We start from the raw sequence: 26,526 nt of genomic DNA on the forward strand, positions 1-26,526 counted from the left end.
CACTGCCTCTCAATGGGCAGCTGTGTTGGCACATGCTGCCATGCAGCTCGTCCGCCTGGCAGCCGGCGGGCAAAAGTGTGCAGGCACAAGGAGAGGGAGAGCCAAGAGGATTCAGCAAAACAGCCGCGCTCAGCACAAACTGGACTACACCCAGTCTCAACCACACTAGACCTCCTCTCACCTTTCCCAGCAAATCTGGGTTGGTAAAAGTCGTCCTAATCACAGGCGTTTACTGAGATGGATTGGATGATATTTGATCCTGGGGAAACTGACAACACATTCAAACAATGGGGTATGACAGAAGGTGACATGGTTGACTACCAGGAGATCAACTAAGGAACTAAAGACCTATTTAGATATCTCCAACTGACAGATTACTACAACAAGCACATTAAGAAAGGTGAGGAGGAATAATTCACCCAATAATTAAGGTTTTTTATACAAGCATACAATAAGACCTCACCGAGAACATACAAATGCCTGATGGAATCAAGAAATGACTCGACTTTGCATGTGAATGAGGAAATCCCAGAAAGGTGATGGAGCGACATGTGGAAAACACACTCCATTACAACTCCCTCACAGGGATGGAAGGGAATTTGTTTGGAAGAACCGAATCCGATATTTCCCAACACTTGAAAAGACACGGAGAGAATGACATATAGAATTGGACACCTTAAAAGGGACTGAGGTATAAACTAGTTTGAGTATAAACTACAAAAATAATAAGGAAGAAGAAACATTATTGGGACAAATCCTGCAGGATTTGTTTTGTTTTTTATTGTTTAATGCGCTTTCTTGTTGTTTTCTTTGCCTTATTTGTCTGCTTGTTTGATTTTCACTGATTACAAAGCAAATATAAGGTCAATTTCACGTCATTATCCGAATAATGTAAACATACTGTATGTACATTTTGACAATGTATCGTATTTGTTGAGAATCGATAAATAAAGAGCGATAAAAGAAAAGAAAAGAAACACTGGGCAGAGGCTGCAACTTAAGCCAAGTTCATTTTTATTACGAATTTATTCGCTTTAGGACACTGGCCAGTACAACACAGTGCAATATACATCTTTACTCTGAAATAAAAAAAAAAGACAAAAGAAGGACATAAAAATAAACCCTCAAATTTGATGAATATGTGAAACATCCGTGTACACAGAGGCCAGGGACAGTCCCTTCAAAGACTCCGTCAAACACATTGCACAAGCACTCCAACGACACAGGAGGCGGGGACAGAGAGGGAGGGGGCAGAGGTCACTGCTGTAGTGCATCGAGTGACAAAGTGCTTCACAGAACACAGAGCGAGCGGGTCGATGGCAAACATACGTGACGCGTTAGGGTGCACGTAGTCCGATCTTTAAAGGGTGGAGTCGTGTAAACAATGTAGTGAATCTGTAATGGGAGCCAACTCTGTGCCAGTCAATGTGAGCAGAGCCCGGTTTGACGGATAAAGATTGTGCATGCACATGAATTGGGACAGGAAGAGAATGCACGTCGGAAAAGCATGACGATTGAGGAGTGTGTGTGTGCGTGTGTGTGAGGGCTACGAGGTCAATGCATGGCTTGTAATGGAAGCTTTCTGCTGCAGTGTGTTAAAGAAGGGAAGACAGACTGATTTAGCGTTCTCACGAGTGTAGTTTGTGCTGATAAAGGAGTGTGCATGATTGACAGTTGGTCATAAGTCCCCCCCCCAATAAGTCTTCAACAAAAACAAAAAATAACACACGTTCAGACAAAATGATACAAAGTAGAGTCTGCCGCTTCCGTCACACTGTAAGGTTTGTGGAGTTTTATCAGAGCAGCTTCTCCGCTGTAGTGATCCATCTTAAACTAGCTCCCCCCCAATCCCGTCTTTGTTAGATCCACAATAATACAAATATAATGACAGCTCCTGATTATTCTCACTAACATGATTTACATTTCCACCGACAATCAAGTCAAAGGTGATTTGTTCTCCACGAGACAAAAAAAAAAAAAAGAACGAAACAATAGCACAAAAAAACCCAGACGAGTGTCTGAAATGTTATCCTGCGGTGAAGCCGGTACGACTCCCACCGCCACACATGACACACGACACGTACGCGGCCTGAACACGTCAGCGAAGTCAGGACACTAAATGCAAAAATCCCAAAATATTTGCTCATCTCTTCCTTCTTTTTTGTCTCGTCTTCTGGTCCCCACTGAAGTGTCCATCATGTGTGAGAGCTCTCCTGGTGCAGGGGAGCCCCCACAGGTTCAAGCATGAAATGGATAAAGCAGATCAGTTTCTTTTCTCCTCATATACGTATGTTTTTTGTTTTTTTTTCCTTTTTCCATACATCATAGACTCTCCATAAAAAAAAGGCACCATGCACATTTATCGACCCAGATGGGGAGAGAAAAGGAAAAAAAAAGAAAAGAAAACCACATCAGCAGCTGCAGATTCTCCTCTCCTGCTCTCTGGGTCAAACATTAAGGCTTCTGTTTCATACAGATTCATCTGGTAAGGCAACCTGAAGGAGAGAAAGAGGAGAAATCCGGCGTGAAAATGATCATCGGGTGCTTTTTGTGATGGCGTTTTAAAAAAAGACAAAACGTTTCATCTCACCTCTTTATTTACTTAGCTTTCACTTTCATATTGACTCAAGCGCTTCTTGGACTTCAGCTCTTTCAACCACTGCGGAGAGTTTTCCTCCCTACAAAGCCACGAGGAAGACACAGTGTTACAGAGTGGGACATTTGATTAAAAAAAATCTGTGAAGAAATCCTCACTACTGCCGCTTTTTTCCACGACATGCCACCAAAATGATCATCTTTTAATGATTTCTTTGTTCTCCAGAGCAAAGACATTTAGAAAATATTCACATTGAAGAAGTTTAAACAATCGGTATCTTGTTCTAATCATGAAAAAAGCTTCAAACCAATAAACTGACCAATCTGAAGAAAATGGCAAAACGGAGAGGAGAATTTGTTTGTGGAGGACAGTGTGCTTCATTCCCACTATTGACATATTTACTGTTGATGATGTCCTTTATAATATGAAGGCTATATAACAATAAGGACTTTTTTTTTAACTTTTTTCTTCAAGATACAAAGTTACTTTTGTGAAAAATGAGGAAAAGAGAAAGACAGACATACTAAAGACAGACATACTAAAAAATAAAATTTGTCTTATCTTACCCATTTTCTTTCCCACCAGGTGGGGGCAGTACACGCGCTGCCCGAGGAAGGAAGGGGGACTTGGGTGAGCGAGAAAGCTGTGACGGAGAGGGAGTGGCTCCATCAGTCTGACTGTCAGACTCACCCCTCTTCTTCAGCTGAGCCTGCGAACACCAACAGAAATCATTCCAGCACTTTCAAGTTGGAAATACATTAACAGGAGTGTGCGAAACAAAAAAAAGAAGCTGCACAGTTTTCGTTTCACATCAAAATGCCCAGGTGACGGCTCACCTTCAGAACGGAAGGGTCCAGCCCAGGGAAGAGGGCGACCCTCTGTGGCTGAGAGGCAGCAGCAGCAGTGTGTGCAGTGTCGGCTCCTCTGGGCTGGTCCTCAGAGTCCGAGTCTTCCGCCTTACTCTCCGCCTTTGCCTCTGAATATTGACGACAACATTAAACTTGACAGTTTGTCCACAATCTGTTTAAATCATATTAAAGAAGGGGCTTTTCTGATGGAGAACCCTTGTTCAGACCTGGTATTAATCTCTGGGACAGCTTTAATTCTGTGGTCTGGATCCGTCTCCTAAGTCCACTGTGCTATAAGCAATTACACAATATTATGTGTTTTACCAATAAATGGTTGCACATATATCCTCTGTCAGTGTGTGTGTGTGTGTCAACAAGAGTGAAAATTAGAAAATCAAAGCTTTACTTATGCTGCTGTAACATGAAATAAAATTTAATCTGCAAAATAATCTGCAGTGAGTCAAAGGATGTCATCGGATAAGGTGGTCTCTAATCTCTAATCCATGCTGAGTATGGACTGCCTGTCCTGAAACCATGTGATGCATTCAAGAGCGATCAGGTACAGGCATTCAGACGCGTTTACTTGAACAGATCACTCAATACCAGGTCTGCTTTTGTTTCTTGTAAAGAAGATACTAACACAAAGACTAAAGCTGCAGAGCCAGCACTTACCTGTGGAGTCTGTGTAAAGCCACTCCTCCTTGTTTCCTCCCTCTTGCTCGGCCTGACGCACGGATCTCGTGGGCCGCGTCCGCGGGGCTCGCTTCTTCCCCAGCTGTGCTCTGGAGCGGAGGACGCTGGTGTCCAACAGAGTGGTCGGAGCCTGCGGAGCGAAGCACAGGAACAGAAACAAAACAAATAAACAAACAAATAGTTCCCTGAGATGGATAAACCCGTGGTTCACTCATGTGACACTTACATCAGGGAAAGACTGTGCCTGGCTGTCAGACGAGAGGAAGCCGTCCACAGTGTCAGTTTCAAAGTGCGAGGCGCGATCGCCTGGCGTGTGCGGGGGAGTGGGCTTCCTCGGTGACGGGGTGAGGTTGCTCTCTGAGCTGGGAGTGGCAGGAGTGAGGCTGGAAGAGGTTAAAAAAAAAGACAAACTCTCATCACATAACTGTAATATGACTTCCTAGCCACAGGGGGTCAGTAATATATTGCATTGTAACAAAGAGTAACCTGTCAATATAACAGGGCAGAGCTGGAGTTATTTGAATTTCATTACATGCAACAACTCCCTAAAGAGATTAAAGGCAACGAAACTGCTCCAGCATCGGTTTCCTAGAGCTACCAACATTCAGGAGAAAAGTTTCACCTTTTTATTGATCTGTCGTCATGACTACGCAACACCTACTGGATTGACGTTCACCAAAGTTAGCAAAGGGAGGGGCTACTGGATAATCCGTCAGTAATATTACCTCACTTTTCTCAGGAAATAAATAATAGGCCATAATTACAGTGCTGAGGATTCTTTTTAAAAACGAGTTTGTACAAGATAATGCAGAGGATCAGACGAAGCATGTTTTTACATATGGTCGTCTTTAAGTGAACCCCACTGAGCCCTGCTGAACTGTTTTGAAAAAGTGAGTGATTCGCTGTTGTCTCATGTTAATACCATGTGTGTTATGTTTACTTTTTACTCTTCCTGCGGTGTTTCTGTGCTTTGTAGAGCGTTATTGTTGATGTGAACCATGTTATTTTTCTTTTTTAAAGAAGCACAATCAAACACGGCCCTCTGTGAGCTGCTGCCTTCTTGAGTCCTGGTGCAGAAACATGTGAACACAGTAGCCAAGGATGAAGCCAACGTGGAGAGCTTTGAGTTCACAGTGCACAGATTAAACGACAACCCTACTCAGACCTCCTCAATCTAACTTTGATTCACTACAGAGGGGGGAAATAGCTGAGTCACAGGTCTGAGTTCATTTTTATATTATGCTATGTATTTGATTGACGTAAATACAAAACACTAAATATTAAAAGGTTGTTGCCAAGGGGACGACAGGTAACACTGACCTGTGCTGTGTGTGTGTGTGTGTGTAAACAGAGTGAACGTGTTTATTTACCTATCATCAGTGCGCAGTCCCGTCTCCCAGGTCCCATACTGACTGTCAGCCTCACCAACTAGAGTTTCTGAATCGTTCCCTTCCTCGTCGCCATTGACACCTTGCTTCTGCTGCACCTATAGAAGACGGAGGAGAAGAGGCGAGAAAATAATCATTTAGAAGGCAGAGAAATCAACAGATTTGCTGTTAGAAACCAAATATTTGAAGGTAACGCCTAAAAGTTTGGACATGCATTAATATACCTGATCGGGAACACATTGTTATGGATGAACGGTTGGGTCTGTGTCACCACTTTTAACAGCAGTGTAGTTAATAGGCCCGCATCCTCTTGAGCTTCAGCAGCCATCAGGGCATAAGATGCATGCGATGCATAATGAAAGGTGATGGGATTAGGTAATGGACACTGGACCAGAGCAGGGACAAACAAAGATGATGGGTGCGTGGGCTGATTGAGCGTCTGTTTGCTGTCTACTGAACCATGCCTCTTTTAATGAGCCTGGTACAGAGGGCACACTGTCTCAGAACCACACAAAGCTCACCGAGGCACGCCTGCGCATGAACTGATAACCCTGGTCCATCGAGAGAAAAAATGACTGAAAATCCCTCAGTCCCTCGGAGGTTGCCCGAGGGCTGAAGAGAGAAATCTGATACACCGGGCGCTGTAATTGCCCAGGTTCCTAGACTATGAGAATGCTTCACAAGTGATGTTTATATGAGCAGGGACTGAGGATCAGAGCTCTCATTCTTAAAGCTTCTTGAAAGCTATCCTTGTTTTCATTGTGGAACGTGGGAGCAGATACAAGAGGAACATGACAACACTGCGAGGAAGACAATGAGACAGAACACTTGAGGTAGAGTGAGACTGTGAGAAATTTTAACTTAGCGAACCAAAAATATGTGTAAAGAATGAGGAGGGGAAAAAAAGAACAGCCACACAGGGAGTCGTTTATGAGCAACGACTTTCTTGAAAGGAAAAAGAAAACAAGTGAGAATGACATTGAGGTGCAAGGCTTCCTTTGTCTGAGGAAGTTTATCTTCTTTTCAAGGATTTACAGCTCTCACACTTTTCACATTGACACCACAGGGTTGTACCACTGAGCCTGAAATAGACACACTTCAGACACCTGCTTCCCCTGAAACAATGAACAAAACCCCTGATTTTAAAATCAGATTGTAGGCCAAACACGCAGAATAACTAATAGACATGTAATCCGCCCCAAGAACAAACCACAGAGGATGGTCACGATTAACTAATGTCACTGGCCACTTTATTAGGTACACATTAAACCTATTAAGTGGCAGCGGTGTCACCTGGTGCGGTCTTCTGCTACATCAAGGTCCAATGTTTGGCGTGTTTAGAGATAGTCTTCTGCATACCTTGGTTGTAACTAATGGTTATTTGAGTCTCCTCTGACCTCAGGCATCAAAAAGGCAGTTTCTCCCAGAGAACTGCTGGATATTTCTCTGTAAACTCTAGCGATGGTTGTGTGGGAAAATCCCAGTGGATCACCAGTTTGTGAAATACCCAAACTAGGCAGTCTGATGACAACAACAACCACATCATGTCCAAAGTCACTCCAATCACCTTCTGATGCTCAGTTTGACCACATGTCCACATACCTAAGAAAGAACGATAAAGCCTCTTGCGTTTAAAATGAAACGCCTCTCAGATCGTTCAGTGCAGTGTTTGCAGGACATCTCGAGAAGAGGATCACATTGTAAGGTGTGGTAAAGTAAAGTTTGTTTGTTACAGAGACAGATGGGCAAGGCACACTAATCAATAATATATGGGGACACCACCCTGTGAACATTCTCACGTTCCGTCTTAACTGTCCATCCCATTAAAGACGGACAAACAGGAAATAAAGTCAGAGAGAGTAGGTGAGCATTCATCACAGTTAGCTATGTTCAGTGGGTGTTAGTTGTAACTCCCCTCTCCTCTCTTTACTGGACAGGTATAACGGACATATTTGGACGACACTGTTTTGAGGCATATTTGTCTTTTTAGGTCATTAAAAAAGTCCAGTATGAGGCACCACGTCTTATCCAGCTGAAAACAAACCCCACCCTCTATTGTACCCATCACTGTACACTGCTATTATTGTTGTCAAGATGCCAAAAGAAAATCTTAAAACCCTGACCTCATAAAAGTCCCGCCGATAGAAAATTCCTCTCCTATGTGGCACATGTGTTACACAACCTCAACACTCCCACAACACACCCTCGCCTGATCAACATAAACGAGGAGCATTACCTTTGCTGGGACATGTTTAAGAGAGGGACCAGCCACACCACTATAGTGCAGCAAAAAGAAAAGACATATGGCAGTTGGTTCGATGCAAGATGAGCCTTTTAACAGCTCATTCATAACCGTAGGTGATTTATTATAACATTAAACAGAAGCTTTTGACAGAACTTTTTTCCCCCCCATTTCCTTTTGGTTCAGACAACACCTGGTTAGACAGGTTTACAGGCCAAACAATAAGCTCTGCCATTAAGTGCATGCACATTCATGGGTGTAAGCTCCATCAACCACAAACGCAGAGAATGTGGCAGCAGGTCCAGGAGCAGTGATTTATGGCTGGTGGTAGGAAGGCTTTTCCTTGATAACATTAGCAATATTCAACTTCCCCCTGACAGGAAAGGCGTGTTGTAGGAACCAACACAACAAAGAGCGGATAAATGGAAGGTTAAAGGAGAGAAAGGGTTGTTCACCGAATGAGGTTTAAACACACAATGTGACAAGGAAGAGGCTGGAGCAGCGCCGCCGCCGTAACTTCTACTTAATAACACGCTAATCACCCAGTGCTGCACACACACCTCACATCACAGTCACGTGGGACAGAAAAGCAGAGGTTTAAGTGCTGCTCCTACCACACAAGTGCGAGAGAAAGTGCGCAACCGCATTGTTGTGTCTCGAAAAAGGGAAGGGCTCTGCACTAAAGACACCAACATCAAGATGTCAAGTCAGAAACTGAATAAGTGTGTTTACATAAACACAACACCCATGCATATGTATAAAAATGGAAACAGTTAAGTCCAAAAAGTAGGATGAAAGAGCAGAGTTAATGGTCTCAATCGGTCATTTCAGGTCTTCTCCAACAGAACATGTCAGTTTTATAAATAATGTTCCTATTTAGAGAAAAAGCACTGCACAAGTGAGTTGACACCAGTGTGATTAACAGCTGCTATTGTTATTGCATATCTCGAGGCGTCAAAACGGGAGTCCACTGTTATGCATCCAAGATATAAGTATGACTATCTATGAACATGTGTTCACCACGATGTTTCATCTTCACTCAGAACCTTCAAACCATTTCTAAAGGTTTGCTTCCAGACATACTTGAGGATCGTAGCTAAGACTAAAATGACAGGGAGGTGACTAGTGACAAAGACAGCTTATCCAGGTTGCCGTAAACGGGATGTGATCATCCCAAATACTCTGACACTATTAACGGCAATAATAAACATTTAGTCAGAGCATCATCTCATCATCTGCTCAAATCAATCAAACCAGACTGGAGAGGGAAAATAATATGCTCTGCATGAGCTCATGCACACGGTGGTAATCAATATCGATATCCCACAGAATCACAACAACTGCTCCCACGGGCTTTTATCGTCACGTGTCAACAAATGGACGTTGAAGCTGAAGAACAGCGATATTCTTTTGTTATGTAAGTGGAACGTACAGTGGAGGGCTCCACTGTACAAAGCATCTGTTAAGAACAGGGGGGAAGAATGTAAAAAGAATTTGTGCTAGACCTGACTTAAAGGATTATTCTCATTCTTTTCAGTCGGGGAGGGGAGATTTTTTTCTGATTTTTGCAAATATGAAATGATTGTAATTTAACTTAGTGGAGCAGGTCAATGTGCACATACAGTACAAGGTATAAACTGCTGTTTGATGCCATCTGTAGATCGTTATAATAGGTTTGATAGCAATTACACAGTGGCCATGACACTATGTCGGTGATCTCAAAGTCTGGTCGACATCGACAGCAGGCAATTTAAATATACACAACATCTGATAAGGTGCAAATGTCAGAGAAATGAAACGGGCATTCTGAGTTTGTGACTAACTGTTAAAGTATAACTATCACATGTCAATATTCAACCTAGCCCCAGCAGTAACACTTTCACAAACTATCACCGTGGGCCATTTCACCTATTCATAGAGAGTTTTGGTTTATTATTTTATAGTCATTAACCATTGACTTAAAAAGTATTCAAATCATCAAAAAATTGTAAATAAATCCTCTGGTTTACTGGATATAGTAGTACAGCTCTATTGGCTGAATCAATCCACTGTTATTATAGCAGCTAATAATCAATGCAAGTCAAAATAAAAACATGAGCCGCAGGTGGAACACTAAAACAGCATCTCTAAATGTGACGGAGACTATGCTGGACTTTTAAACTCTGGCTCTTATATTTTTGAAACCCCCAATATCCCGGTTACCTGAGGACATGGCAACCACCATGACCTCTAACTCACCAGGGGGACAAGCTGCTCCCCGGCACTCCAACTACACGTCCAGTGACTTTACCAAGACATGTCAACACGACTGTCATCCACACTGATGTCATGACAAACGCCCTTATCTTTAGGCGTTGTGACTCACAAGGTATTGGGCCTCAATTAAGCAAACAGGCCAAACCTAAAGATAGGACCAACTGCAGCAATGAGTCCATATCCTTAAATGGATTTCTACTACATGTGTCCTTTAGATACACACCAAACAGGTTAGAGTGAAGGCAAGTGACACGAAGCCATGGCATGTTCATCTCTCACTCATCACTATTTTAATAGATATCAATCTTTCTTCCTCAATCCTTCATGACTACAAACACACAGTGGGTGATCTGATGGCCTGAAGAACCAGCGTAACAAAAAAAAAAAGGGAGAAACAAAAAGTGATTTAGATTGTGCCAAGGACGATGTAAGATAAAGAAGTACTGGAAACAAAGACAGATATAGGAGCTGTGCATTGAGAGGCAGATGGATAAATTTGTGCCGTTTCTGGCAAGAGACCAAATAGTTGACGGAGGAACAGCTGTTAACACAGCAGTTTCTAAAACGGGGTGGGCAATTGGCGAAAAATAAGTTGAATTCCTCTGGTGCTTTATTTAAGTCATTTAACTAATGCCAAAGTACTTCAGCTGAAGTACTTTGGCATTAGTTAAATGACTTAAATAATGACACAGCAAGCTCTACTGATCAGTAATGAACCAAGAATATTTAGAATACTGTTTATGTAACCGTGGATGGTGACATCAGTTCTTTAAATGTGCGTGTTGTCTTACAGCAGTAGGTGTGTTGGGTGCGGTGCGCCTGCGTAAAGACAGGCGTTGCTGGCTACGCAGCGAGAACCTGCGGATGGACTCTCTGCTGCGTGAGGCCAGCGAGCGCAGAGAGTTGGTTCTCTTGAAGTCTCCTATCCCGTCCTCTCCCGGGCCTCCCCTCTCTGCCGAGCTGGACAAAAAGCCAAGTGCCCCATGAAGGGAGCGACGGACATTTCCCACCCATCCTGACACCTGAGACTGAGCCACTGACAGTTTGTCCCCCAGATATTCCATTCTAAGCCACTACTGGCAAGAGGTGGCGGTGCCAGAATAGAGTCTGTGAGCTGAGCTGTGACTCGCTATCACAGCAGCAGCGAGTCTTGTTAAGACGAGTGGTGGCAGTCCATGGGCAGTTGTCGAGGTATTCGCTGATGTGTGTTTGCTGGGTCAACACTGCAGCATCGAGGATGGTGACAGAGAGGAAAACAACACGACTCAGCTATTTTCCGGGTGGTGGTGGTGGTGATGATGATGGTGGTGGCGGCATCTGCGGCACGGGCAGCACTTGTCACTCTCTTGCCGTTACAGGACTCGGCTTCTCTTCAGTCCCTCAATGGTTCTTTCTGCAATGCAGTCCCACTGGAGCGTCCAGACTGTTTCAACTCATCACTGTCAGAGCTCCAGGCTGTCAGCCTTTCTTTTACTGTTCAGCTTTCTAATGTCAGTTTCAAAGCCCACAGTACAACAACCAATAGGACACGTAAAGGTTATGTGAGGACAGCACTTACGACAAATTACAGATGACGCTACTCTGTGACAGAGCACTGTCTCGCAACATGTTTCTCAGTTATGTTTCTCTGACTTTAAGTACAATAATAACAGAACCTAATCTTCAACATACTGTTATATTATTATCAGATAGACAGACTGTGCTGATTGGTCAGTCCTCCCTGCGTGCGCTCTTCTGTTCTGATCACAGCCTCAATCCCAGCTGGTGTGACCTCTCTTCCAGAGCTGAGGTTCATGCGTTTCTTCCAGGTTAAAAGTTGTGAAATGTATCCCTCCAACTGGGCTACATCCCCACGGTCCACGGTTCTGTACTGGCTGAAAAGCTGAGGGAGAGGAATGGTGCAGGACAGCTTGTGGCAAAAGGAAAGCTGCTGTAGTCATCCGTGTTCCATAAGGAAAAAACCAGGGGGCAACCACCGCAGCACCAAACAGAGGAAACAAGAGAGAGTGCTGTGGTGGTGAAGTCCAATCCACAAGAGAAAAAAAACAGGAGGGAAAATGTTTCTCTCCTTGCCTTCTGCTGCAGGTACAGGCAGGTAGGAGAGAATGCGTCAGCAATGCTGCTCTCTGTACTCAGCGCTACAGGACTCACCGTCAAGGAGAAACTGGGTGGAAAGAGAGAGAGGTAGTGTGGAACGGAGTCAGGGAGAGAGAGAGAGAGAGAGAATGGGAGGTCCCTGATACAGAATGTGAGGGAGAGGGGAGGGTGATATATGTTCTGCGGTGCTCTGTCGCTCCAGCCTGATTCAGTTGCGGGGCAAGAACAGAGAGATGCCACAGACAGCAGAGGAGAAGCAGACACTACGGCTGCATGATAATAGGAAAACGATATGCCGTAATGTGATTGACTATTGTGACGACAACATGACTTGTGATAAATAAACACTTGGCTTCACTGCTACCATAGACCCAGACAGTGAATCATTTATGAAGACAATTGGGGGGCTTAAATACATAATTTCCATTTAAACAACAATAAAATAAAAAATTTAAATTAACATCTCACTGCCCTCCTTAACTTTATGGTAAGTTCGTGGCCACGAGAAAAATGAGTACAAGACAAATGGTGCTTCTTAAAAAACAGACGGGGACAGACAGAGAGAAAGTGAAGAGGATTAAATATGATTCATTCATAAAGGAATGAACCAAACTATAAATAGATTGATTAGCTATGCATGAGAGGCACACCTGTGTTTTCACTCTGGAAGGTTGTTCATCAACCCATTTGTCAAAAACAGGAATCCGAGTCAAAGTGAAACAAACAGCAACACACGCAACCAACTTAGACACAGGTCAATGTAATATTTATTATTATACTGTGCCAGTGAAGTGGCATCCTAAATAAAGCAGGGGCAGTAACTCTAAATTCACCTCACAACAATCTGGGACAGTGGGGGCTCATAAAAGATGGATCCCCGTCCACATATGCCCCCTATAAGTAATCTGATTACTGCAACCCTGCACTGAGGTCATCTCTTAAGAATTCTTAATATTCCTACCAACATTTAAAACTATTTTATGTTTCTAAGACGCAACATTCTCTCTAAAATGTTAGAAAGAAGCAAAGACAAAGAAGAACATTGCTGCTCCACAATTTAAACCAGCTTCTGACACTAAACGCCATCTACTGGAAGTGACTCACAGCTGTGTAACACTTCCCTTCTCCTTCTGACCTCATCAGTTTGTGTGGAGCGGCTACAAACCTGGTCAGCATTAACATGCAGGAGATGAAGCCACTCTACATTCACTATACAGTCTCAAATCACTACACACATTCAGGACGTCCTGGCCACAGAGAGAATCACTCGTAACAAAGAGAGTAATGTTCTCACTTACCCAGAGACAGTGTGGAGTCAAGCAGCATGACCACAGGTACAACACAGCTCTCAGCCCGGTGCCCATCGTTACTCTGCCCCACACACCAGCCTCAGACCCTGTGACTTACACCAGTGATGTCACCACGTAACTATGATCTCATGGAAGCGTTTATACCAGTAAATACACTGGAGGGCAGTCCATTTATCTGTATCAGTATTACACATAATATCTGAGAATCCCCATCATTTTAATAATTAAACAGTTTTGTCTGCCTTGCATGATAATAGACAGAATGCCATAATTATGAATAATGAATAATATAGTTCTGTGTAGCACTTAGAGCTGAAACAATTACTTGATTAATCAATTATTAATCAATGACTAAATTAATCGTCAACTATTTTGACCATCGATTAATCGGTTTGAGTGTTTTTAAGGAATTAAAACAGGTTTTCTAATTTTTTTTCAGCTTCTTCAATGTGAATGTTTTCTGGTTTCTTTGCTCCATATAACAAAGAAATAATAAACAGAACAGTTCTGACATTTGAGAACCTCATCCTTTGTAGGATTAAGAAACACCAATCAACATTTTATGGACCAAACGATTACTCGATTAATAGAAAAAATAATAGACAGATTAATTGATTATGAAAACAATGGACAATACATACATGCCATGATCAAACTCAGCAATGGCACAATGAATATATTGGAATAACAACGACTCATAGGAGGTGCTAACACAATCTCAAATTTCAAACCAATGACACAAAGTGGTCACACAGTCAGTCTTCATATTTTTTAATGCAATATTATTATTCTATTGCATCAAAGATAAAAAAAAACCTCTTTATGCAATTGATCTTCTACCATGTACACGAGCTGTGATAATACAGATAACATCAAATGCACTGAGAGCAGCAACCAGACATGTGCCCCGCTCAACACTGACAAACTGCAACACAACCACTAGATGGCAACAGTAACCTTTGAAGTGATGGTGAATTGCTGTGGGCTCTGTATCATGATATTACGCAATTATGAGACACACTATACTGCTCTTATGGGTCCATCAACCTTGATCTGCAGTAATCACCTCGGTGACCAAAAAACAAAACAACCAGAACCCAACCAGACACAGCCGATTAACTTCTGCTTGAAAGCATGTGACACCGTATATATTTCAAAAAGAAACACTATGTGTGAAACAGTTTAAACCAAGCAACCTAACACAAATATTAGGCATTGGTTTTGCAGCAGTACAAATAATCATTATGAGCCCTTTCACTCACAGGAGTTTCCCTGAGCCACGCTGACAGGTGTCTTATAAATGAGCAGTGAGAGCACATATTCATTAACCATTTACCTCCAATCCTGAAATACAGGCCTGAGAAGCTGTTGAGCCACCGTGTGGGCTGGGTGGAGGTGAGTCTATCAGGCCATGCCGTCGACATTAGTCACCAACTCTTTCCTACTTTGATACAGCAGGGTTCACCTGTCAATGATCAGTAAACTAACTGCATTCCATTTTTACCCGTCGTCACAGGACACACAAACACCCACACACACACACAGAGACTTCCCTCCCCGTCTCCACAGGGCTGTGTGAGAAACAGTCCAAACAAAAACAGTGACTTTAACAAAGCCAGACAGAGGTGTTTTTAATTTTACTACAACTAGGTTTCACATTTCTTCAAAAGCAGGATGAAGCCTACTCACACTATAATTAGAGGGTATATCTAGGATGAGTGATCCTGCTAAAAAAAGGCAATTAACACCATTCCTATTGCCAGTGGTCGGTCTGCTTTTTAGAGTTAGGGATTACTAATGTCACTAAAATATTGTGGTTCCTCATTCAAAAGTTCACAACAAAACATTAATGGATCCGGAAGAGAAATGCACATATAAACCCGAGTTTAAATGGGTTTTCTGACCAGTGGATGCGAGGTATTACTGTTGCAGGAGACCCGACTCACCCAGCTGTGGCGGTCGCGCTCTCTGTGCGCACTGCGACTCCTCATCCTGGAGAGGCTCACTTCCAAGCTGCTGCTCGAAGGAGTCGAGCGCCGCGACACACTGCGAGACCGCATCCTGTTCAACTCCTGACAACACAAAAGAGATCAACATAATCTCTTTGTCTGCTTCATCTATACATCCATCCACTTTCTGCCGCTTTATCCTCCACAGGAGGGTTGCGGGGGGAGCTGTGCCAATCTCGGCTGACATAGGGCGACAGGCAGGGTCATGCCCTGGACAGATCGCCAGTCCATCGCAGGGCCTCATAGAGACACTGCTTCATCTAATACCATGCTAAATAGTGATTACAGTACATCATGATGATTTTGATTCACCTATATATTACATAAAGTCTACTAAGTCCATAACGGAGCAGAGGTACAGCTGTACCAACCATAAACCAGCATTATGTACTAAAAGTTATTTCATAATTCCACAAAAAAAACAATAGACAGCATGCACGTGAAAGTGATTACATTTTTAAAATGTCATTGTTGTTATTTGGTATACATTGACTGCGCAAAACCCAGTAAGTTAATCCAGTAGATTTGTTCCTTGAAAGACAAACACAGACAGTCTTGTCTTTTTATTTGAACTACAGCATGTGTTGCTGACAGATGGAGCAGCTAACTGTGACCAGTTTAGTACTAGAAAGTACAGTACTACTATTTGTTACTTAAATAAGCATTTACATTATACCCCATTCATAAATGATCATTCAGAAGGATTATAATAATGATATCAACTTAGAAATATCTACTGTATAATAGCAAAATGTGTATGTTGATTGTATTAATCTGCCCTTTTCATAAACATCTCAAATTTTTATATTGTCAACTGAATCCTTGATTTCTACAAAGAATAGAAAGGTCGACAGACTGACAGGAAAACTTAGAGACTTAATACACCATGAACCTTTGAAATAGAATATCATGGATCTCTCTGACTCACCTGGGATCTCCTCTTAACCCCGGGCTCCCTCCTGCTGTCAGAAGGCAGTACCTCTCTGGGCAGCCAGACCTGCTCTGCAGCAGTGATGCTGCTGCTGACTCCACCAGGAGAACTACCAGCTTTAGCGTCTGTGCCAGGTGTAGGAGCAGCAGTATGAAGGGGTTCATCCAGCAGACCAGACCAGTGCCTCTGTGGAGCCAGAAGTCGCTCCCCCTGCCTGAGAAGGAGTTGCTCTGGACTGACTGCGTTGGAATGTTTTCTGGGTTCAGCCACTGGTTTGTCCACGGATATCTCAACAGGACGCAGCTCCCACGGATCCTGAGGAGACGCTGTCCATGCGGGACTTGAGAAACCCATCGAAGTCTGTGCTGGCACCTTCCAGCTAATGTCTCTTTCATGTGTGGGCTGAAGCCTAGACCCAAACCCAGCGTCAACTCCCTGAACACCAGAAACAGGAAAAAGGTCTTTACTGGGTGAGTGCTGGGTTTGGGGTGTGAAAGTGTCCATGTCAAAGATGGCAGCTTTGTAAGACTGTTCAACTCTCAGAGATGGCTCCTTCCATCGTGTTGCAGGGTCACTGCGCTGAGCAGCGGCCTTGGATGAAGGTTCATTTCGCAGCACAAACGAGTCCAAATCCAACACTTGAGGCCTGAGAGGTGATGACTCTAACCTTGCCCTCTCCTGCTCCTCTTTCTTCTGCTTCTCTTTTAGTCGCTGCCTCTCCGTTTCTTGATGTTTGGCTACCAGTCTCATTTTCTCTGCCTCCTCTTTTTCCATCTTTTCCCTCAGTCTTTGTTTTTCCAACTCCAAAATCTGTTTGTCCCTCTCTGTCTGCTTTTGTTTTTCATACTCCTGGAGGTGTCTTTTCTCCATCTCCATAAATCTCTCCATCTCCTCCTTCCTCAGCCTTTCCTTCTCCAGTTCTTTTTGTCTCAACCTCTGGTTTTCTAATTCCTGTCTTTCAATATCAAGTTGTCTCTGTCTCTCCAACTGTCTCTGCTTTTCCTTCTCCATCTCTTTCTGGCGCTCCATCTCCCATTGTCTCTCCCTTTGTCTTTCCCTTTCTTTTTCAAGCTCTTTCAGTCTTAACATTTCCTGTTCTAGTGCCATCTGTTTTATTTTCTCTGCCTCTTCTCTCTCAGACTTCTCTCTAAGCCTCTGCTTCTCAAGCTCCATGAGTTGCTGCCTGTCCCTTTCTTTCTGCTTCTGCTTTTGAAACTCCAACAGCTGCTGTCGCTCCAACTCCTCGATTCTTTGTTTCTCCTTCTGGATTTCCAGTAGCTGTCTCTCCTTGTCCAGCTCTCTTTGCCTCTCTTCCTCCCTTTGCCTTTGTCTCTCCTGCTCACGCTGTCTCTCTCTTTCCTGCTCACGCATCTCTCTCTCCAACTGCCGTTGCCTCTCTCTTTCTAGTTCTCTTTGTTTCTGTCTCTCCATTTCATGTTCTATCTGTTTCTGCCTTTCAATTTCTTGTTGCCTCTGGTTTTCACGTTCTATTTGTTTGCGTCTTTCAATTTCTAGCAGCCTCTGTTGTTCATGTTCTATCTGTTTCTGCCTTTCCATTTCCTGCTGCCTCTGGTTTTCACGTTCTATTTGTTTGCGTCTTTCAATTTCTTGCAGCCTTTGTTTTTCAAGCTCTATCTGTTTCTGCCTTTCCATTTCCTGCTGCCTCTGGTTTTCACGTTCTATTTGTTTGCGTCTTTCAATTTCTTGAAGCCTTTGTTTTTCAAATTCTATCTGTTTCTGCCTTTCCATTTCCTGCCGCCTCTGGTTTTCAAGGTCTATCTGCTTCTGCTGTTCCAGGGCATGCTGTTTCTTCTCAAACTCCTGTTTCTCCCTCTCAAAGGCCTTCTGTCTTTGCCTCTCAAATTCTCGTTGCCTCTCTCTCTCTTTCAGTCGTGCAAACTCTAAATGTGCCTGCTTTTCCATTTCAAGTTGCCTCTGTTTTTCCCTTTCAAGCTCCTTCATTTTAGCTTTGTGTTGTTCAGTCTCCTCCTTCAATTCCATTTTTCTTCCAAACTCCAACAATTCTTCTGTCGCCTGTACATCTCTGTTGTCTGTTCTCAGTTCCCTGCGGCTCCTCATCATCAACTCCTCAACTTGCTCATGAGAGGATTTTGCAAAAGCATCATCTAATGACGGATTCCGTCTGACAGGAAGAATTTTCCCTTGAGATCCCCCCAGTGCAGACCTCGCAGAGAAATTGTCAAAGGGTACAGCCATGTCTCCTAGATTTGCTCCCGTATCTACAGGAGAAAACTGCTCCTGTATTTGTCCAGTCAAAGCAAAGTAGGTCGATCTTGGTTTCTGCTGTTCTTCTGTCTGCAGCGTCTTTAAACGTTTCGGCGCTGCAGACACGTCCTCCTGCTCTGCCTCTCTGTGCCTGTCTTTATCCATGTTTCCTTCCCTTTGTGATTCCTTTAGCATCCCTTTCTCCATACCTGCATCAGTCCACTTTGGCAAAGCTCCAACTCTCAGATATCGAGGCTGCTGCTGCTGCTGCTGCTCTAGATTCACAGCCAAAGATGGTTGCGGCTGTGCTGAGCCAGTCCTCTCTGCCACTGGCCTGCTCCCCTCCGAGCGCCTGGAGCGCAGTGTCATGGCCTTATCCTCCCACTGAGCTGAAGGCACGTTCTCACTCACTGCTCTGTTTTCTTCAATTGCCTGCACTTTATCAAAGGCATGTATCACACGCAGAGAACTCGATGGAGACTCAGGTTCTTTGTAGGTGGCAGTGACTAGTGTTCCCTCGTCCTCACTATTTCCTCTCTTAAATGATGGACTTCTGAGAGAATCCTTGGGCTTACTGACAGACTTCTCCTCGTCCATCATCAGCACACTGTGCCTCTCCACGACATTATCAAACAAGGAGGCTCGCACTGTGTGCACTTCACTAGTGGGACCGCTTTCTTTGGAAGTGGCACCTGATATCAGTTCTGCCTTAGGTCCTTCAGGTGTGGAGGCCTTCTGGAGCTGCTCTTCGGAATTAAGATCCATAAATGTCCTATGGTCGCTGGGTTTTGGAGACATCTCTTCATACTAAACCACAAACAAAAAGGGATTATTATATTTATACATATTTTAAATATAAATATTTAACAAGGTCATCACCATACACTATGGAGCCAACAGCAAGACTGCAACGACTTCTGAGTTTGTTAAATTATACTTCTGCCTTTCTTTAAAACTGTTTTACTATTTGGACACACTTTTACTATGAAACCAGACTTCAGAGAAAATACGGCTTGACAACAGAACAGGTGAAAATACAGCACACAAAAGAGTTTCCGTGATTGAGTGAACAACTGTCAGCATAGAAATGATATTCCCTTGTTCTGGGTTGGCCTCATAACAGAGGGTGTGGTGCAGAGGTTGTAATCAAAGCCTCTCTGTGTTAACCTTTTTCCAGTGATCTCCTCTCTGCGCCACTGGGGGTGATTAATGTGCATGCAGTCTTATATTTCACAGCTTTGTCCAACTGTGGCAGTCACTATTCCTTTTCCTGCAATGTCCTATTTCACTTTGGAATTTTCATCTCAGCAAATGTAAACAGTCTTTTGACAAAGGCGTATCTCTTCATGTTGTCCTCACGGGCTTACAGCAATAAAAGCATTAACAATACACAGTTAAGCGCATCCTATTCTAACATCCTATTTTTGAAGTATTTTTACTTCTAAAACGTAAAGGGTTTTATGTTGATAAGAGAAATATGACTCTAAGATGAAAGTAATTTGCCAGCTCTGGCCATCCATGGCAGTTTCCCATTGTTATACTCATTTGCCTGCTAAATATCGACTGAGCCCAAAAGAAACCAGTTCCTAAGAGGCTTAGTCCCTCTCTTACCCTCCTCTGAAGATCTTTGCTGATCTCGTGGTGGCCTGTTGCCTCACTGAGGGAAGCACTGCCGAGGTCGGGTGACCTCTCAGATGAAAACCTGATGAACGTACATCACATGAGACAAAAGCCATGCAGGACAATGAGAGTTCAGGACAAAGACGTGTAACAAAAGCAGACCGAGAAGACATTTAGAGCAGCTCTTACCTTTTAGTCAGGTCCAAGGGCAAGGGCCGGGGCTTCACTGTTGGTTTTGTGACAGGAATCTGAGCCGGTGGGGTATCCACTGTCAGCTGCTTGATGAGCTGCTTAACACCCACTGGTGGTTCGTTTTCAGCGATGAGCTTCCCTGGTGAGTCAAGATCTGACCCCTGGCCTGTAGCACCAGTTCCCGGAAGGGGGGACGAATCGAGGAGGAGACTGATCCGTGACTTGATGCTAACCCTACGCTTATTCTCATCAAACTCTTTCACAGTCGTTTCTTCCAGCTTTTTGCTGCTTTGGTCTGAGAGAGTAGACCTAGACGCAACATCGGCACTCTGCGGGGTGGTACTCTTTGGGGTTTTCTCTTGCTCTCTCATCTGTGGCAGTGCTGTCTCTTCTGGAGTGTTCTCCTTAGTGTTTGCCTGTGTGCGGTGCAGTGAAAGCCCGATAGACTCAAACTTAGAAGTGAGATCGGCTGAAAGTGGTCGTCTCTCGGCCCAGCGAGGGGAAGCAACTGGTGCCTCTGTCTTAGTTGAACTGTCAAGGAAAATTGCTGACACAGGTCTGGGCCTTGAGCTTCTGGGCTGTGGTCTTCGTGGCACAGCCTCCATAGGTACAGTTTTTTCTTTTTCTTCTTCTTCCTGCCCAACCTGAGCAAGAAAGCCCATGGACTTGGCTCTGGTAATGGAGGACCCACCTTTGCTGAATGGATTATTGTCCTTCTCATCTTCCTTTTTCGTGGTTCCAGACCATTCTGCGGGCAGGGGCTTTTTCAGGCTCCTGGAATAGACCAAGCCTGATACACCAGGTTTCTGCCTCTGCGCTGGCACAGGAGGAGTCGGTTTGCTGGGGTCTCCAGGGTCAAAAGGAGGGGCTGGTTTAAATGGCTGGACAACTGGCTTATTTGTTTGTCCAGTGTTCAACTTATTTGATGTTTTAAATGAGGTAGGTGCAGGACGATTGGTTGACGCTATCCTGGGTTTAACAGTGGCAGCGGGCAGCTGTGTTTTTGAGTTGGATGGAAGCTCTGGTTTGTATCCAGCAAGGCGAGTAGACTCTGGCCGGGGCTTGGTTTGGGGCTTAGGGGCAAGAATAGGCCTAATTGCAGTGTTTCTATCAACTGCAAATGGCCTAGGAGACAGTAGTGGCTTGGGCCCTAAGACAGGTTTGTTTGGTTCTTCAGTGATGATATGAGACTGGTTGATCTCAATAAGGCTCTTATTGCTGGAGTCAGTCAGAAGACCCAGGTGAAGTCGGCCTCCCACCACTGCCCTCCCTACCTCCCCAGGCTGAACCTCCACCTGGGCAGACATTGTCTTGAACAGCACCTTGAAACAAAAACAAAAAGTTCTCTTATAAATTTTAAAACCAATTTATGAGTGATTTTCTTGTGTCAATGAAGTATGCAGTGCATCATGCGAAAATCTACTCAAAATAGCTTCACAGGACTTATCCATTACAGTGGACTTTGCATTGGGAGTGCCGTACACTGCCCCACATTTATACACCCAAGCCAGAAAGATATTTGCACAAGATTATTGATGATTCCAGCAGGTTAAAGTGCACAACCAAACAGCTGAATAGGGGACAATATGCAATCAAACATCATGTTAATGATAAGAAATTTATTTTAATTGGCTTCTTCAGTTTTAGGGTTCTGGTATTTTACAAGTTGGCTAAATGCTAGAATCATGACTTACTAAGAAGAGTGGCTTTTCCTACAGTGACTCAAAAGTGACGCGAGACATTTTGGCTTGTCCCCAAAAGAGAAAAAAAATGTATCTGTGATACATGCCTTTGATAAAGACCATTACAAAAACAAAACATTTAACATTACAATATAAAAAAGGTTATATACTGTATATAATATTAATATATAATATTGTTTGTTCAGTACCAGTTCCAAACCATTTCAAACACTTAAATCTATAGAAATCTGAATGTCTATTCAATATAACGAACCATTTCATTTTGGTCACTTTTTAATGACGTTACAAAACCATCTCTGCTTCGATTTCTTATGCAAAACCCATATTAAACGTACTACTAGTTCGCCACTGTGGGTTTTTTGTTGTTGTTTGTTTTGTCACTAATGACTACTCGTTGCGGCTTGCTCACATTCTGCCGCCAACGCTCTCCCATAAAGCATAAACGCACAGAGAAACCAAATTCCCATGATCCCACGCTGCTTCCCAAGCCGACACTGTTTTGACTGAGAGACCCCTGGTGGCAGAAATCTTACACTATGTGTTTAAGTGTCCCAGTGAGACAACTTACACCGGGACAGGAACTGGCAGAACTCAACAGGATGCACCCATTTGTTGAGCTACATATGTTGTTTAGTCTTTTGTTCTTCCAAAAACGCAAAAAAGAAGGGGTGTGAATATATTAGCCAAACTGACTTGATGCTGATTCATTTTGAAAAACCACACAATCTGGGAAACATGTCACTTCAAACGCTGTCTTTTGCGTTGATTTAATGTATTCATTTATTTTATTTAATAACTGAGCGTACCAATAACCAGATTTACAAAGATCCGAACGTTTAGAAGAGGGTACCTGAGGTGGATCCACAGATCAGGGGAGGAGTTAACTGTACAATGCCCTTATTTTCATGTTTCATGTTGTAACACAGGCAAAAAAGGCTTTGACAGTGAATGGGGGATTCCATTGCAAACACACACCAGGCTGCTATTAGAGAGTCAGTCCTTCCTCTAACAAACTTTCACATGTTTATCTTCGGCTGACTACTCTGTCTAAAAGAAAAGAAGTGATAACTACAAGATAATCAAACGTCATTTATCTACATGTTTGACACACTTTATCAGTTGTGAGATTGAAGATAGAAAACGTAACAACACAAATCCTCCTGTGCTAGCCCTTTAAGAGGCTCCCTCTTCACTTTTTCATAATACTTTCCACATGTTGTTGTGTTGAGATACTTCACCATAAAGACCAGGAACAATTCTTCTAGGAAAAGACACGCTGGAAGAATGGGCACATCTTACCTGACAGGATCTCAACCATCTGTCGTAGAGCGCTGGCTTTTGTTGAAACCAAACAGCGATGTCACATCACAAAGAAGGAGGGATTTGAAGGAGCCTAAGTGGAAGACACACTGCGTCAACAAAGCGCTCAAACCTTAGGCTGCAGTGGACAAATCACAGCGGAGCTGCGTCCTCACTGTGGCTCCCTCACACTCTCATATGCAGAGGTAAATGGACGATAGTGTTTACACTGACACAGAGTTGAGTAAATATGGTCACACCTCTACATTCAAAAAAAAATACTGGCGGCACATATCCAGATAGAAAAATGCACATCGTAAAGTGATTAACTGATTACTGCTTTAAGCATGTCGTTCTTCAATTTCCTTTAGGATAATGGAGGATTCTGATTCTGATTCTTTACCTGCTGTTATATTTGCATCATACCATTTATCACGGCACATATGCTCTCTCTCACACACAATATGTACCACAATTATGTAAATTTAACACTGCTGGAGCTGTTTGTTTTGAGTGCCATGCCTCAACATGCCCTTTCGTCCGTCTTTGCTTCAATCATGGGATTAAGTTAGTGTTAGTGAAAAAAAATTGCAGCTGCAGATTCAATTATTTTAATCAATTAATGTACAAATGTGAGGGCTGAAAGAGAAACGTGATGAATGATGGTGAGAAAACTTGTGTTTATCTGACAGCGATTGAAAAGTTGAAACCTTGAACTTGAGATGTTGACAGGAAACGCCTTCGCTAACATGGAATGCTAAACATTTGCCGGGTTAGTGGGTCTGTCTGCACAGCACAGATTTTCAAAGTGTCCGACTTATAAAAGCACACAAACAAGTTTCCTTTGAAAATCTCATCACTGAAAGCCAACATCAACATCCATAAAGAGACGGACACCGAGATTATTTGACCATCATCAAAATATTAAAGATTCAAATGTGTGGAAGCAGTTTAAAGTAAGTCCATACAGTGATTGTTCTCAGTGTGTTACAAGCAGATGATATTATGGCGGTGACCTGGCTGAGCCAGTTATACAAAGGAAACTTCCCAACATAGACGTCCACATGACAAATACATCAACAACTAAAAGAAGAAGTAAAGATTGTCTTTCATCCGAGCGCTCACACGGAAAACAGCACATTTTTAAAGTCCAATCCACCTAGTAGTCAAACTTCTGAAGCGATGTTTCATGACAATCTTACCTGTGTCCATCTGTTTCAATCTGTATATAACTACAAACCTGATACAGAAGATTAAGTTAAGATTGCTGAAAATTAGTCTTAGATAAGCGTGTGCATACGTCCCCAGCAAAGCAGTTGTGCAGGTGCGACTTGTGGCTGCACAATATGTTGGAAAGTAACTATCGTAGCAATATTCACACGACATAGACCTTAAAAGAAATGCAATTATTGTAGATTTTCGCTCGTACTGTTTTTGGTTTTCTCCCATTATAGCTGTCTAGAAGTTTTAATCTATCGATTATGATTCAACTACTAAAGAAATTGCAGACTGTTTTGATAATCATTTCATCGGTTTGAGTGTTTTTAAGGAATTAAATCAAGTTTATGATTTTTCAGCTTCTTAAATGTGAATATTTTTTATGGTTTCTTTGATCCATATGACAAATAAATCATTAAAACTGAATTTTTGGTTTTTGGACAAAACAAAACAAGATATTTGAGGATATAGCCAATTCCAGGTTTGAGAAACACTGATCTTCTGACATTTTATAGACAAAACAATGACTCGATTAAAGAATCGATTGTGCCAGATAATCGTTAGTAATCCCAACTACTTCTTGGGTAGTGACACAAGAAGGGAGAGTTTGGAAAGACAATTGTATTTAAATAAATTGTCACTTTGCTAAGATTTAAACTGTTATGCAAACTTGTGTTCAAAATCATTATTTACTTTACTCTAACAATCCAGGTGGTTGTTGGCAGAAAAAAAAGGTGGGAAAATAATCCATGTTTTTTCAGTGTGTGTAAGTCTGTTAACCATACATATACACATATACATTTAAATGTTTTCTCCTAATAAAGTCACAGACACAGATATAGATTCCCTCAATAAACTACGCTACATGAGTTTGGATGTTTTTTTTATAATAGATTAAATTAAATAGGTCTGGCAACAAGTGTCAGCTCCCTTCTTCCTCCTCCCGTTCTGACTCCTGCTCACCTTCACTGCTGACAGTGACCGGTCCACCTTAGTTGTGGGTCCAGACAAGTGCATTCATCTCTGCATAAGAGCGCAATGAACACGATGCACGCTGAGCGGTCTACTGTGTGTGAAGTGTCTACTGATAAACGAGGAAAGAAAGTAATAATTAAAAAAGAAAGAAAAAAGAAAGCGCAGCAACAGCTTGCTGGCTAGCAGCAGCAGCAGCCGCCGTAAGCTAACGACTCTACTTTGACAAAATGGAAACACAGACTGAAGCAGAGAGTCCTCTGTGAAGTGGAGACAACTTACCAAACAGGAAAGTCCGTTTTTCCTCTTTCCTCCTCTCTTGTCGAAACAACTTCCAACTCGGTGTTGTTTCGTCAACTCGGTGGAACAATGACGAACGAGTTGTGACAAAATGGTTAACACGGGAGCTAGCAGGCAGCTAATATAGCTGCTTTACTCAGACTATCCCGTCCGTGTCAGGTTGCAGTGTTGTTGACAAGCTGGAGCTGGACTAGACACACACACACACACACACACACACACACAAACATACACAGACAGGCACACACGCGCACACACACACACAGGGCTGACGAGTTCTGAGACTAAACCAGCGTCAAGTTAGATAGCGCCACAAAACTCCCGCCTTGTTCTTTCAAAATAAAGTATACCCCCCATACAAAATAGTATTGTATATTTTTTCTCTATAGTAAACAAAATGTAACGAAATAACGAATACTAAAATTGAAAAACATTTTCGTCAACAGAAATAAAAACTAGAGTTAAATAAACCTGAAACTGTGTGTGTTTATACAATCCTAACCCAAAAAACTAACACTAAAACTAATACAAACTAGCAAACCCCACTTTAATTAAACTAATTAAAACGAACTAATTTTAAAAACAAAATAAAGCTACATCTACTATAACCTTGGTCGGGGACACAG

General features: G+C 42.9%; 1 protein-coding gene across 3 annotated transcripts; it reads right to left on the bottom strand.

Annotated features, from left to right (window-relative positions):
- Positions 1-997: 997 nt before the first annotated feature.
- Positions 998-26,127, bottom strand: si:ch73-138n13.1 (plectin). Of its 3 annotated transcripts, XM_044025775.1 has the most exons (14): positions 25,883-26,127; positions 25,592-25,712; positions 23,411-23,504; positions 20,406-21,730; positions 20,208-20,298; positions 16,368-19,403; positions 15,377-15,502; positions 5,508-5,623; positions 4,364-4,520; positions 4,117-4,267; positions 3,433-3,572; positions 3,163-3,305; positions 2,591-2,678; positions 998-2,495 (listed from the first exon to the last, which is right to left on the bottom strand). In XM_044025775.1, exons 4-13 carry the CDS (start codon positions 21,713-21,715, stop codon positions 2,603-2,605), a joined length of 5,346 nt encoding a protein of 1,781 aa, XP_043881710.1. In that variant the 5' UTR covers positions 21,716-21,730; positions 23,411-23,504; positions 25,592-25,712; positions 25,883-26,127; the 3' UTR covers positions 998-2,495; positions 2,591-2,602. The 3 variants fall into 3 exon arrangements, with proteins under 3 accessions (XP_043881710.1, XP_043881709.1, XP_043881711.1); XM_044025774.1 differs by lacking the exon at positions 25,592-25,712; XM_044025776.1 differs by lacking the exons at positions 15,377-15,502; positions 25,592-25,712.
- Positions 26,128-26,526: the final 399 nt, after the last annotated feature.

This window comes from Solea senegalensis, linkage group LG5 (assembly GCF_019176455.1).
Source record: "Solea senegalensis isolate Sse05_10M linkage group LG5, IFAPA_SoseM_1, whole genome shotgun sequence".
In the NCBI taxonomy this organism is placed as follows: Eukaryota; Metazoa; Chordata; class Actinopteri; order Pleuronectiformes; family Soleidae; genus Solea; species Solea senegalensis.

Excerpts from the sequence above, each read along its gene's own strand:
- si:ch73-138n13.1 (XM_044025774.1), bottom strand. The coding sequence starts at position 21,715 with ATGTCTGCCCAGGTGGAGGTTCAGCCTGGGGAGGTAGGGAGGGCAGTG. Across the intron at positions 19,404-20,207 it reads GCAAAGATCTTCAGAGGAGG|TATGAAGAGATGTCTCCAAA; the intron begins GTAAGAGAGGGA and ends TTTGTGGTTTAG. Across the intron at positions 4,521-5,507 it reads GGACTGCGCACTGATGATAG|CCTCACTCCTGCCACTCCCA; the intron begins GTAAATAAACAC and ends AACCTCTTCCAG.